Source organism: Myxine glutinosa, chromosome 6, assembly GCF_964187855.1.
Source record: "Myxine glutinosa chromosome 6, kmMyxGlut1.1, whole genome shotgun sequence".
NCBI classification, from domain to species: Eukaryota; Metazoa; Chordata; class Myxini; order Myxiniformes; family Myxinidae; genus Myxine; species Myxine glutinosa.
In genome coordinates this window covers 14,970,073-14,984,421 of record NC_136266.1, presented here as the reverse complement: position 1 = coordinate 14,984,421, position 14,349 = coordinate 14,970,073, and the positions used below count along the sequence as shown (strand labels likewise).

Below are 14,349 nucleotides of genomic sequence, written 5' to 3'. Positions count from 1 at the left end.
CCCCCTTCGGGAAACTGAAATGTAATTCACCCCGCCCCCTTAGGGGAACTGACATGGAATTCACCCTACCCCCTTGGGGAAACTGACATGTAATTCACCCCGCCCCCTTTAAAGGGAAACTGACATGGAATTCACCCCGCCCCCTTTAAAGGGAAACTGATATGGAATTCACCCCGCCCCCTTCGGGAAACTGACATGGAATTCACCCCGCCCCCTTTAAAGGGAAACTGATATGTAATTCACCCCGCCCCCTTTGGGAAACTGACATGGGATTCACCCCGCCCCCTTTAAAGGGAAACTGACATGGAATTCACCCCGCCCCCTTTAAAGGGAAACTGATATGGAATTCACCCCGCCCCTTTGGGAAACTGATATGGAATTCACCCCTCCCCTTAGGGAAACTGATATGGAATTCACCCCGCCCCTTAGGGAAACTGATATGGAATTCACCCCGCCCCTTAAGGAAACTGATATGGAATTCACCCTGCCCCTTAGGGAAACTGATATGGAATTCACCCCGCCCCTTAGGGAAACTGATATGGAATTCACCCCGCCCCTTAAGGAAACTGATATGGAATTCACCCCGCCCCTTAGGGAAACTGATATGGAATTCACCCCGCCCCTTAAGGAAACTGATATGGAATTCATCCCGCCCCTTAAGGAAACTGATATGGAATTCACCCTGCCCCTTAGGGAAACTGATATGGAATTCACGCCGCCCCTTAGGGAAACTGACATGGAATTCACCCCGCCCCTTAGGGAAACTGATATGTAATTCACCCCGCCCCTTAGGGAAACTGATATGGAATTCAACCCGCCCCTTAGGGAAACTGACATGGAATTCACCCCGCCCCTTAGGGAAACTGATATGTAATTCACCCCGCCCCTTAGGGAAACTGATATGGAATTCACGCCGCCCCCTTAGGGAAACTGACATGGAATTCACCCCGCCCCTTAGGGAAACTGATATGTAATTCACCTCGCCCCCTTTAAAGGGAAACTGATATGGAATTCACTCCGCCCCCTTTAAAGGGAAACTGATATGGAATTCACACCGCCTCCTTAGGGAAACTGACATGGAATATCATCCCACCCCTTTAAACTTTATGATAAAATGAAAATTCATGCTTTCGTGATATTTTGACAAAGGTTGGTGAGAATATTTCAAAAGGTAACTCCAGGTTTCAAACTGACATGGACTCTGCCCTTCCTGTACACCTGGAGCAAAAGCTGGTCGGTTATATTATCGCGTAATGAAATGTCTGGGTAAACTACCAGAATAGTGTGAATGTGAGTAACAATAGCGAGAGTGACTTATCGGCAGATGTGTATGTGAATGATTCGAGGTTTAACTTGGAAAATCAACAAGATGGGATGAAGCAACAGAGAAGGTAGCCAAACTATGGCTGGTTTCATGGCAATAGTACTACTACTAATAAAAAAATGATGACCAATTTTCCTTCAAAATACAATAAAGGACATAACTCAGTGAAAACAGGAGGAATTCTGCCCAAGACATCTTACACCGATGGATTTATGAAGGAAGTGGGAGCAAGTTTTACAACAAACTCCCAAAAGGCGGTGATAATGGAAAGGCACAAGACACCACTAAACAGGCATCAAAACTCATTTTTCACTAGAACCGAATCCCTTTTCACGCACAGAAAACGCAACTTTTTGAGATGACATACGAATGTTAACGAGGCCTTTTGCGCATGCGCTGTGTGCGTTTACAGTGATCCGGTTCTGCTCGCTGTGCACTTTTGTCCTGCCGTCGCCGGCGTGACGTGTGTGATTCAAATAATCGTTTAAACATCATTTTTAGCATCTCAATGAAAGAGTGGAAATTTCGATGTGGTTAACCATAATTATTGTGTTCCTGGATGCAAATTGGACTCGTGGAAATAAAGGAAATACGAGAAATATCCGTGGATGAGACTGAGAGGTGTTGAGTTCCTATCATTTCCTGTTAATACAAGTAGATATATATTAAAAAACATAGGACCACTGGACCTAGAGCTTATCTAGGGCCTGGCCTAATGTACCCCAAATTTGGTAGCAATCTGACTGGTGGGTATGGAGAAGAAGATTTTTGAAGGAATATACACGATTTTCCCAAAATTTTACTAAGATGGCCATTTTGATACCCTTCTGGTCACACAATCGGCATGACCTCCACAATTTAACATCCCTAACCTGGCCTAATGTTTTAACCCAAATTTGGTAGCATTCTGACTGGTGGGTCTAGAGAAAAAGATTTTTAAAGGAATTTATGGGACCACCATTTTGATACACTTCTGGTCATGTGATCGGCATGGCCTCTGCAATTTAAGATCAGGACCATGCCATAACTTTGTAAACCAAATTTGGTAGTATTCGGGCTGGTGGGTCTGGAGAAGAAGATTTTTGAGAGAATTTACCAAGTCCACCATTTTGACCTACTTAAAGTCCCGTAACCAGAACGAGCTTTGCAATTCCCGTTACCAGTCAGGGGAGGAACTTTTCTGCCAAATTTTAGTGAGACCGGCCCAGTGGTGTGGCCCGAGAAGTTGAAATAGGAGGACGGACAGACAGACAGTGCACGATGACAATACCTTATTTGGAATTCCAACTCCAGATAAGCTAAAATCGCAAAAAACACATTCACACACACACACAAACACACTACACAAGCATACACAAACACATGTACACACACACACACACACACACACACACGCTTCTTTTATCAATAAATGCAAAAATGCAGTATAATTTCTCCTGTGGCCCAGGTACCAAACAAACTATATTTATAACAGCTCACACAACTCCCTAACTCCCAACATCATTAATAGGAAATATCATCATTTCAAACTTACCCTGTACATCCACAAATCCCAAATGTCCTTCCCATCGGTGTTTAGAAGCACGCAAACCCCATAAGGTGTTTTCTTCTGGGAAGTCTACCTGATGCATCCAGCTCCCATGTATAGCTGGCACACGCTTTGTGTATTTTCACAATGTGAAGATGTCCTTTGCCGAAGAGTCGGTTACCGTTACTTGGTAACGACGCACAGTACTGTCATTCCAACTGCAGATGTCCATTAAATAAATCACCAAGCCATGTTCTCAGGAGGCACTTGCACAAGTATCAAAGTCCATTCGCTGGTTGCGATCCGACGCAGGTTGTGAAGCACGCATCCGTCCTTCCAGGCCTTGGACTGGCTCACATGGTCGTGAGTTTGCAGTACGGGCAGTTGCCCGTTTGGCGAGCTGAGAAAGTTCTCCACGTCTTTTGTTGTGCAGAGAAACTGCTCTCTCTCTCTTTCTCTCTCTCTCTCTGGTACATTTCCAAGTATTTACGGCTTATTTTAGAATACTTGTGAGCCATTTTAGATAACAATCCTTATCTCAAAACCTTCATCTTTACTTCCTTTCTCCCAGAAGTTCTCACAGAACTCAAAATCTCCACCTCCTTTTTCGATAAAGGATCACTATTCATGAACCAGATTGTGAAACTTCGTTATCATAGCTTCGTTTCAAGGGCTCTTTTCAAAATCTTCCCTGAACCCTCTGACGGCCACCACTTGCAGCTCATGTGTCGTGATATTCCCTGGATTGCTTTTTAAGTGGTCAGTGAGGGTTTTCTTTATCATTCCTATTTCTCCGAGTATTACGAGTACAAGCTAGTGCTTGTCAAGCCAGCCGTTCCTCGTCAACACTTTTGAATGGAGTGCTTGCTTGAATGCTTAGGCCACGTAGCGAGCACTCTACACGAAATTTGGTAGCTGAACACATCCGTGACGTTGTTGAGGCCCGAGCCTAGATCTACTGTAATCTCTTTACCCCACAGCTGATAACATAACCCTTCCTGCCGCTCCTGTACGGAGTGGGTGCACAAATTTCCTGAAACCAGACCAAGCTGTCCATCAGACTCGTAATTGATATAATGAAGCAAACCATGAAGATCCTCGGATATTAATTGTATAATATCTGCAACAGCAAGGACGAGGGAGTTGAGTGGACGGAGAGATGAAAAAATATATATTTTGTGTCTCAGGTTATGACCACAGTGCGGTCATTCTTGTTTTTGCTATTCCTCACATCAAAAGCCATAAAAGCCATATAATATGGCCTGTCTTCAAAACAATCAGGGTTAATGTGTTCGGAAGAGAGTACGCTATTAAGTTGGACAGGTCCAATGCTCCCTTGTTAGCAAACACATTCTGACCTTTTACCTATTTTTACCTGGTCTTTCGGGTGACGGGGTAACAGGAGACTCACTTTGTCCTTACTTCCATTTGAACAATGTCCATTCACTCTTCCTTCCCCATCACCTCTGAGGTGTCTCGCTTTGTTTGCATCTCGACCCAGCTATAAACTGCCATCCTGCTGTTTCGCAGGCAGGGCGAGGCATCAATGCGTGTGTTGTTCTTCGGATGCATACTTACCTGACGGGGGCGATACCATGATCACGAACCATGATCGTGGCACCTCGTGCCCAGGGTGACGACCTGACAGGAGTAAATTCCCTGTCAGTGGATCAAGGGGTCTTACTCCTATTGAGAGGAGTGGTCCCAACTGTATGACCATGCATTGTGGCCCTTCGGGGGCATGATGCATGCGTTTGAATGACCATGTGCTTCAGCCTTGGGGTTGAGGCGCATGTGTAATGTTATTGGGACAGCCTTGTTGACGTTGTGCCTTGGCCATGGGGTCAAGGTGCACGTCCAAGGCTGTTCAAATGTTTGACTTTTTACCTTTTTTTCATCGCAAAAAAGGCAGGGCTTCCGTGTGGCCCCAAAACACGGATGCATTTTAAACTACGAGTCGCACCTGCTCGTATTAATTGGTGGACGTTAAAGATCCCAGGGCGTCCTTCACAACGAGTAGGTGAGCTGTCCGTTGGCACCCTGAAAAAGAATCACAAATTCCTGCCTGGACTGCAGGTAGCACATGGTCTGGTCTTCTTGGAGGCTCCTTGACTCCAGGTTACATGGCTTTCCATCACAGAACCTGCTTGCTGTGTTGGCAGCAGCTTCTGCACTATAAATCCAAATGAGCAGGTGCTTCGCATGTTTGATGCAACCGCCTTATTTGGATATGAAGGGGAACCCACACCACATTTATGTTTGCTTCCGAGTCATGAAAGTTCAATCTTTTCGGATACAATACAACTGAAGTCCGTTTTCGACCCAAAAACATAAAAGGAACAAGCTCTTGTTACTGGCAGTCCAGATTTGGGGAACGGGAGCTAGCGTGTTGTCCTTCGCCAGCCCTCCTGCGTCGGTAATCAAGGTGCTTGTTGCTCTGCAGTGGTGACAGCAGCAGCAGGCATCTTGCCTTAAACGCACGCGCATGTTTCTTTCCGAGGGGCAGACAACCGGAAATGATTAATGGCACAGCGGAGTCTCGTCAAAAATGTTGTTCAAAGAGTGCCTTTCAGAACTTTTTTTTCCCCCTGCAGTTAAACTCAGAACTAAGCGAGGTGTGCTCAAGGCAGCGTGCACGCTGCCTGGGCGATGTGGAACCATAGCGTCTGCATGTCCTGTATTTGGTGCTATTATTTGTTTTTGTTTCTAACCATGTGGCACTCGCTGCCTTTTCCGTCATCATTCAGTGACGGACAATGCTGACCACGCCAGCAAGGTGCTCCACTCCTGTAGACTGAGTGAGTATGATGGGTAAGTCAACAGTCTCACTTATTCCGTCTTCTACCGACTCCTCTCTGGCCCCCCCCCCCCCCCCCCAGCTCTCTCTGGGCTCTGTCCCGCAAATATTCCTACAGGTCGCACAAGATCTGCCTGCAACCCTCTTACGGTTAAACTGCCAAAATCTCGGCTCTCTGCTCACCTTCACTCCTTCATTCCTCTTTTCTCCCGCCTCTGGAACAAACTCCCTCACTCTCTTCAATCCCACTCCACCCTCCAGGTCTTTAAAACAGCTGTTCACCACCATCTCTTATCTTCCCCCATCCAAAACCTTGATCTTTTCTACCCCCGCTAATTTCACCCCAATTCCACTTTTTTGAAATACCAACTTATTTCCTGGAATTCCTTTGTGTCCTTGTGTTTTATAGTTCTCCCTCCCCCCCCCTTCCCACGCCTACTCCCCCCAAGCCCTCTCCCTTCCAGTAGTGTAATAATGTTGCTTCTGGGACACCTCCGTTTAACATGGGAAATCCCTATCTAATGTCATTTACCCCCTTGTCTTTTTCAAAAATCATAAACACCTCTATTTCTCCCACCCTCATCTTTATGAACCTTTTGTCTGTAGTACCTATCCTTAATGTTGTTCATTAGACCACTCAAACACTACAAATATTTGTTTTCTCTTATAGACCTATCATCCTTCTTCTACATATCATCTGGCAGATTAATCTTTGACCCACTCAAACATTGACCCATTCACTTCCATATTAATTCTTTCCCTCCCTCATTGCCCCTAAACACCTATATTTCTCTCACCCTGTTCTTTACGAACCTTCTAACCTTTTGACATGTTATCCTTATTCATTAGACCACTTAAACACCTGTGATCCTTCTGACCTCATGGACCTTTTAACCTTTTACTCTTAATATCATCTGGTGAATATAACCCACTCAAACAACGACCCTACAAATATTTGTTTATGTGTGGGAAATAATTTAATTCTCCTACAACTCTCCTCACCGTCTAATACATTAACAAAAAATATGTTTGAGTTTGGTTCTTTATTAAGATATTTTAACTGAGCTAAGATAAAATGGTAAACCTCCCTCAATGTTCTTGCTTGAGCGCCTCCAGTGCCACATACCATTTTTTGGTAAGCTCCGCCCACCTTTTGGTAAACCACGCCCATTTTTACTAAGCCCCGCCCACTTTTTGTTAAGCCACGCCCACTTTTTACTAAGCCCCGCCCACTTTTGCTAAGCTCCTCCCACTTTTGCTAAGTCCCACCCACTTTATAAACTCTTCAGCATTGTATCATTTCCAGGTAATACATTACATCATTTTCAGGGAATTTCCATCACATCATTTCCAGTTAAGACACGCCCAGGGAATTTCCACAGGAAGACACACCCAGTCCTTATAAAAGGCACCGACCACACAGGCTTTTTCAAACACGCTTTCTGCTTCACTTGAGAATGGACTACTATGCCGAAATGGAATGGGATAACTTTGCTATTCCATGGAGTCCTACTACCTGTGTAGAACTCAACCTTCAGATTGATGAACTGGACTCGAACCTCTTATCAATGGAGGTAAGTTTGTTTATTTATTTATTTAATTTTTTTTTTTTTTTTTTTTTTTTTTTTTTTAAGATGAGACTCGTGTAAGAGTTAACAAAGTTTATTTTAATATTCATAAAGCTTGATTTATACAAATAAAAAATATTGTATTAAATTAATACATTGTTATTTTCTTTCACAGGAAATTGTATCTGAGATACGAAATGAAAATTCTGCTTTTAACACAACTTGGGATGAAGTTATTTTTTTGTTTGAAGACATTTTGAACAACCAAGACCCCCAGAACGAGTTCTACCTTGATGACCCAGCCAAAGAGTTATACCTTGGAGATCCACAAAATCCTGAAAAAGAGTTTTACCATGATGATACTTGTTGTGAGTTATCAAAACAAAACCCACTGAACAAGTTCTACCTTGATGAGCCAGAATACAAGTCATACATTGGAGACCCACAAATTTCTGAAAATTGGGAAAGGAGAGTTCTCCCTGATGGTCCGCAGTTATACTATGTGAGACACATCATAGAAACCCTAAAAAATTGGGCAAGGAGAGTTCTCCCTGATGGTCCGCAGTTATACTATGTGAGACACATCATAGAAACCCTAAAAAATTGGGCAAGGAGAGTTCTCCCTGATGGTCCGCAGTTATACTATGTGAGACACATCATAGAAACCCTAAAAAATTGGGCAAGGAGAGTTCTCCCTGATGGTCCGCAGTTATACTATGTGAGACACATCATAGAAACCCTAAAAAATTGGGCAAGGAGAGTTCTCCCTGATGGTCCGCAGTTATACTATGTGAGACACATCATAGAAACCCTAAAAAATTGTGAAATGGGAATTCTCCCTGATGGTCCGCAGTTATACTATGTGAGACACATCATAGAAACCCTAAAAAATTGGGAAAGGGAAGTTTTCCCTGATGGTCCGCAGTTATACTATGTGAGACTTATCACGGAAACCCCCAATATTTCTGAAAATTGTGGTTTTACCTTGGGGACTTGGAAAGATGGTTATATTTTTGGAGACTCGGAATGGGGGTTTTGTTTTGATGACTCGGAATGTGATACCTATCTTGGAGGCTCAACAGGAATGTGGTTATACCTTGGGAACTTGGAAAGTTGGTTTTATTTTGGAGACTCTACCTGTGGGGTTCCTCTTGGAGACTCTTTGGATTCTAAAGCAATGAACAATGTTCTTTATTTAATGACGCTTGATTTAAGCAATATCAAGAAAGTTCGAGGAAGAAAATGCTGGAAAATTCTTTCTTCCCATTTCTACTTCTTCAAACTTAAAAGCCTTGAAAGACAGAATTGGAGGAAGAGGAAAAAAAAAAAAGAAATACGTATTTAAAAAAGAAGAAAAGAAAGATTATGTTAGGGTTTGGGTGGGATTTTGAATGTGAGGGTTAGGGATGGGGTTGGGTTAGGGTTGGGATTTTGAATGTGAGGGTTAGGGTTGGGGTTGGGTTAGGGATGGGGTTGGGTTAGGGATGGGGTTGGGTTAGGGATGGGTTGGGTTAGGGTTGGGATTTTGAATGTGAGGGTTAGGGTTGGGGTTGGGTTAGGGATGGGATTGGGTTAGGGTTGGGATTTTGAATGTGAGGGTTAGGGATGGGTTGGGTTAGGGATGGGGTTGGGTTAGGGATGGGGTTGGGTTAGGGTTGGGGTTGGGTTAGGGATGGGGTTGGGTTAGGGATGGGGTTGGGTTAGGGATGGGGTTGGGTTAGGGATGGGGTTGGGTTAGGGATGGGGTTGGGTTAGGGATGGGTTGGGTTAGGGATGGGTTTGGGTTAGGGATGGGGTTGGGTTAGGGCTTGGGTTGGGTTAGGGTTTGTATATTATTATGACTCACTCGCACATACACACACACACAAAAGTTAAGCCCCAACTAAAAAGTTGTGGGATTCTGTGTTTGGGGTTCACAGATTTAAAAACGTATCCCCATTATACACACACAAAAGTTAAGCCCCAACTAAAAAGTTGTGGGATTCTGTGTTTGGGGTTCACAGATTTAAAAACGTATCCCCATTATACACACACAAAAGTTAAGCCCCAACTAAAAAGTTGTGGGATTCTGTGTTTGGGGTTCACAGATTTAAAAACGTATCCCCATTATACACACACAAAAGTTAAGCCCCAACTAAAAAGTTGTGGGATTCTGTGTTTGGGGTTCACAGATTTAAAAACGTATCCCCATTATACACACACAAAAGTTAAGCCCCAACTAAAAAGTTGTGGGATTCTGTGTTTGGGGTTCACAGATTTAAAAACGTATCCCCATTATACACACACAAAAGTTAAGCCCCAACTAAAAAGTTGTGGGATTCTGTGTTTGGGGTTCACAGATTTAAAAACGTATCCCCATTATACACACACAAAAGTTAAGCCCCAACTAAAAAGTTGTGGGATTCTGTGTTTGGGGTTCACAGATTTAAAAACGTATCCCCATTATACACACACAAAAGTTAAGCCCCAACTAAAAAGTTGTGGGATTCTGTGTTTGGGGTTCACAGATTTAAAAACGTATCCCCATTACATTTTATTTATTTATTTATTATTTTCAAGGGTATTATCTGCTTACTTGTGTTTTTTGTAATTCTTGTGAGTAAAATGAACCCAAGATTTCTTCTCCATTTAAATCATATAATTTGTAGGTCCAAGGGACTGTATCCATTACATCAATGATTTTAAATAATTCACGAGTCCATTTTTGTGTATAACCTTTCTCAAAATGACTTTTCCATTTGTATATTCTTACAATATCACCAACTTTAAACTTGGGCTTTCTCAAATTAATCTCCTTTTCATATTCTAATTTTGTAAATGTTTCTGATGGTTTTGATTGTGTTGATGAATGAACTGTATTATTGTAATTATCTACAATATCCTGAATTAAATACACCCATTTTTGAGAACCGAGTTGTGTGAATTTTTTATATAATTTCTCTTTTAAAGTACGATTAAAACGCTCAATAACAACTGCCTTTCCTTCATTAAAGGTGCTGTATAATTTAATACCCTTCCCCTTAAGAAATTTCATGAATATTTTGTTATAGAACTCTGTTCCCTCATCAGTCCATAACTTCTTTGGTTTCCTTTTATCCCGATCAAATATTAGCTTAAAGGCTAACATTAAAGTATCACCCCTTTTATTTTTTAAAGGGACAACCCAGGCAAATCTACTCCTCAAATCAATAACGGTTAAAGCATACCTGTATCCCCTGTCATTATTCAATTCAATTAAATCAGCGGACCATATGTGGTCAGTGTATTTAGAATAAACCTTCCTTCTTTTAAACTTTGTGATTATAGGTTTGTGTAATTCTTCAGCCAAAAGCTCCTCAGTCTTGATGGCATCATTAGAGCCTAATAGTTTTTTGAGGAATAACCAAGACCAAGTTTCAATTTAGCATTTATCAAATTTCTCACAATAAACCTATCAACTTTCTCTCTCAACGTTGGATTTTGTATCAAAGACAAATTATACAACATTTCGCTGTCGGCTTTATGTTTTTCAGTCAACGTAGTGGTTTTCCCATAAGCAATATCATGCTTCATACACACTTCGTCAACCCTATTTGTAGGTTTAGACCAAGGTTTAGGATTGTCAGCCTCATCTAATCTTTTATCCAAGTTTGTTCCTGGACCACAGAAAGAATACCCTGGAAGGTGTAATTCCCCTGGAATTCCAGTTGTTGTAAATTTACTTCCTGACAGAAACTTTTGTATGTCTCCTCCTCTTTTAGGAGAGATGAATTGGCACTTTTTAGAGCCACATACTTGACATATTCCTTTTTGATAAACTCTATTATTTTTAGCTTTAACATAAGAGATATTTTTAGATTTAGTTTTCTTTTTACATTTGAGACAATAACTCATATTTATTTATCAGAAAAATTCCGACAGAGTATCAAAACCTTTTTGGTTTTCAACATATACATTTCAATCTTTATTTTTAAAACATAAAGAATCCTAAGGAATGCCTTCACTCTCTCCTCCATTTATTTACAAATAAAAACTAACTAAAGTCAATGACACCAACATCATCAATCACATAATCTTTTCCTTCTTCTTCTTCTTCTTCTTCTTCACCACTTTCTCGTTTAAATCTCTGAAATTGAAGACATTGACGTTCTTATTTTTGAAACCATTATCTTCATAAGAGTTGTTAATTCTTTAATTTCCTCTTCGGTGCGTTGAGATTGATTTATTTGCTTTAATACACTCAATCTTTTATGAATCTCAGTGATTTCCATCTTTTTATATTTTTCCTCCCTCTCTCTTTGCTCCCTCTCCTCCTCCTCCATTTTCTCCCTCTCCTCCTTCTCCTTTTTCTCCCTTTTCTCCCTTTCCTCCTTCTCCCTTTTCTCCCTTTCCTCCTTCTCCTTTTTCTCCCTCTCCTCCTTCTCCTCCTTTTTCTCCCTCTCCTCCTTCTCCTCCCTCTCCCTTTCCTCCTTCTCCTTTTTCTCTCTTTCCTCCTTCTCTTCTTCAACTCCTTCCTCATCCCTTGCTACCCTTGAGTTTGAACCCCAAAGAATATTATACATATACTCATCTGGATTTTGAGATATTCTTGTATCTATAATTATTTTTCTCATAATAGGATACCAATAAGATTTGTTGACGATTTCTAAAAGAGTTTTATATTTCATAACTTTGAGAAGTTCATTTTTATTTAATATTTTAAACAAGTCTCTATTTGTGGGTTTAACAATATCAGTATAAGGCCAGTTTTTTATGACAAAATTCCCATGTATATGCTCCAAATCATAAGGTATGTAATACCGAGCACCCTTTTCTTGTAGGTATCCTTGAATACAAAAATTATAATTCTCTTGTAGTCTTCTTCCTGCCATTTATGTATCAGAAATATATGTGAGATTAATATTATGACAGGTAATACCACCCCATCTTCCCACTACCAAATCGGTTTGTATTCCTCGGCTTTCTATCCTTATCTCATTACCTTCCTTCTTTGTCATGCGAACCATCGCTATACTATCATATATTTTTATTTTCTTAAAATCACGTATTTGTTGTTTACTAATTGTACTTCCACATAAATCCTTATCTTCACCAAGTGGATAATATTCTTCTTTACGAGACTGATTTAAATCATGTAGGTCTTCTATGTTTATTGAAAAAGACCAATTATACCCTAAATCAGGCATATCATACCCCCATTTATTAATTCGCATATTAACTAAATGTCCTTCTTTATAAAATTTAATTGTAAGCAGGTAGTTAAATTCAATGAGGAAAGGTGTATGGTCAGTATAACCAGGTGTTGTGGTTGTAAATTTTACTTGTTTCACAAAACGTGCTGTTTTCTTTAAAGATATATATTGTGATAAATCACTGAATCTAATCAAGTCATTCGCATCTGTAGGGTTTGGATAATTGATTAATTTATAAGTATTCTTCATATTAATATTTTTACTTACACTATATTTTTGTCGTTCAGCCTGTGCCTTTGTATAATAATTTGATAAATCAATATCCTGAGAGGATTTTCCAAAGATAGAACCATCTTTTCCAACATAGGTCATTTATATTAGATAAAAAATGATATCATAAAAATTTTCATTATTGTTGAGTTGAAATAATACATATAAACATAATTGGCCACAACATTTAGAATTAATTTCTTGAACTTGGAATGTTTGATAAACACCATTCTGTAAGAATTGTATTACTTCAACAGGTGGTGGCATACCATAACTATCAAAATAATATTTATCCTGACTATTATGAATACAAACCCAATGAGAACCATTCTGTGTGTCTAAATTCATAATAATATTCTTTGTATTCTTATTTATATGTGTTAATTCATCTCTCATACAAATAACCACATTATCAATTTTTAGTGTTTTACAATACTTAGCTAGTTCTATATTTGACGTTGTATTCTTTCCAAATTGTTTAAACCATTTATCCATTTATTTATGAGAAAGATACAATCCATTACCCCGTTTAGTTAGTTTAACACCCGCTTGAGCGATAGAGGAAAGCATATCTCCAACCAACAATCTAGCTTTATCAGGTAGACTTTCAAGTTTTTGAGCAAAATCTACAATTACACCACTTCCACTAATTTGTTTCTCCAACTCCTTGTTATGTCTTTCCAATTCTTTTTGAGCTTTTAGTTGTGCCTTCCTTTCGTTAGCAGTTTTTACCGCTGCTGAAATACCACCAGTCAATGCTCCCGCCGCACTTAAACCAGCAAATAAAGGAATTAGAAACGGGAGAAATCCTCCTCTTGACTCGTCTATTGAATATTTCTTTAACATAGGTTTCGTCATTTTAATTTTAAGTGATCCAACATCATTTAGTGTTTTTACTTGTGTGTGTGTGAGTAAAACATCAATTCTTACAGCTCCTTTTCTTTGAATTGTATTAACATTAATAATACAAGGCTTTTGATTTTGAATACAAGATGTTAATTTATTAAGATTGATTTGATTAACATATACCCCAACCATTTATTTATGAGAAAAAACCTATGTGATATTAATCATAACACCATTATCTGTATTAATCTGTAATTCTGTTTCCTCCAAAAGCAAACAATATGCATTAACCTCTTCACTCTCCCCTCTTTCAATGTATAGAGAAGTATCCACTCGATTAGACTTTATAGTTTCCTTTTGAGAACTCAGGTCAATTGCGTAGATTGTATAAAGTTTTTGAAACGCAACCATATCCAAAATAGGATCATTATTACCATTACTTTCACACACCTTTTGGTAGGACTTGTAGGCTTCCGCATAATCATTTTTTTCCCAATCAATTTCCAATCTATCTCGCGGATAAAATGTGCCATCAAGAGAAACCCGAAGTTGTTTCACCTTTGCATTATCACTCAGGGCATTATTCTTATTAGTACCGTCCTCTCCATCTGGTTTTTTAAAAATGAGCCAGAGGTATCGTGGCTTTCCTTGAAGAACACCTAAATTCCAAGTGTAGGTAGTGTGTTCCAGTTTAACGTGTTGACATCTTCTTTTAAGGTATGATACATTTAGCGGTTTCTTTGAGTTAAGTCTTCTATTTAACATCTCTTCCGTTTTAAGATTAGGAGTATATTCACTGATATACCAACACAAATCATTAATAACAAATTTATTATTTTCTCCAA

General features: G+C 40.0%; 1 protein-coding gene across 2 annotated transcripts in view; it reads left to right on the top strand.

The window, feature by feature from the left end:
* The window catches only part of CERKL (CERK like autophagy regulator), a 164,917-nt gene that overhangs the window by 25,197 nt on the left and 125,371 nt on the right, over nt 1-14,349 (top strand). For both annotated transcript variants that reach the window (XR_013623770.1, XM_078779625.1), the window contains one exon: nt 5,600-5,663. Coding sequence is in view for 1 of the 2 variants with exons in the window: in XM_078779625.1 (XP_078635751.1) it covers nt 5,600-5,663 (64 nt within the window). In the remaining variant the exon portion in view is untranslated. The remainder of the gene's footprint in view (nt 1-5,599; nt 5,664-14,349) is intronic.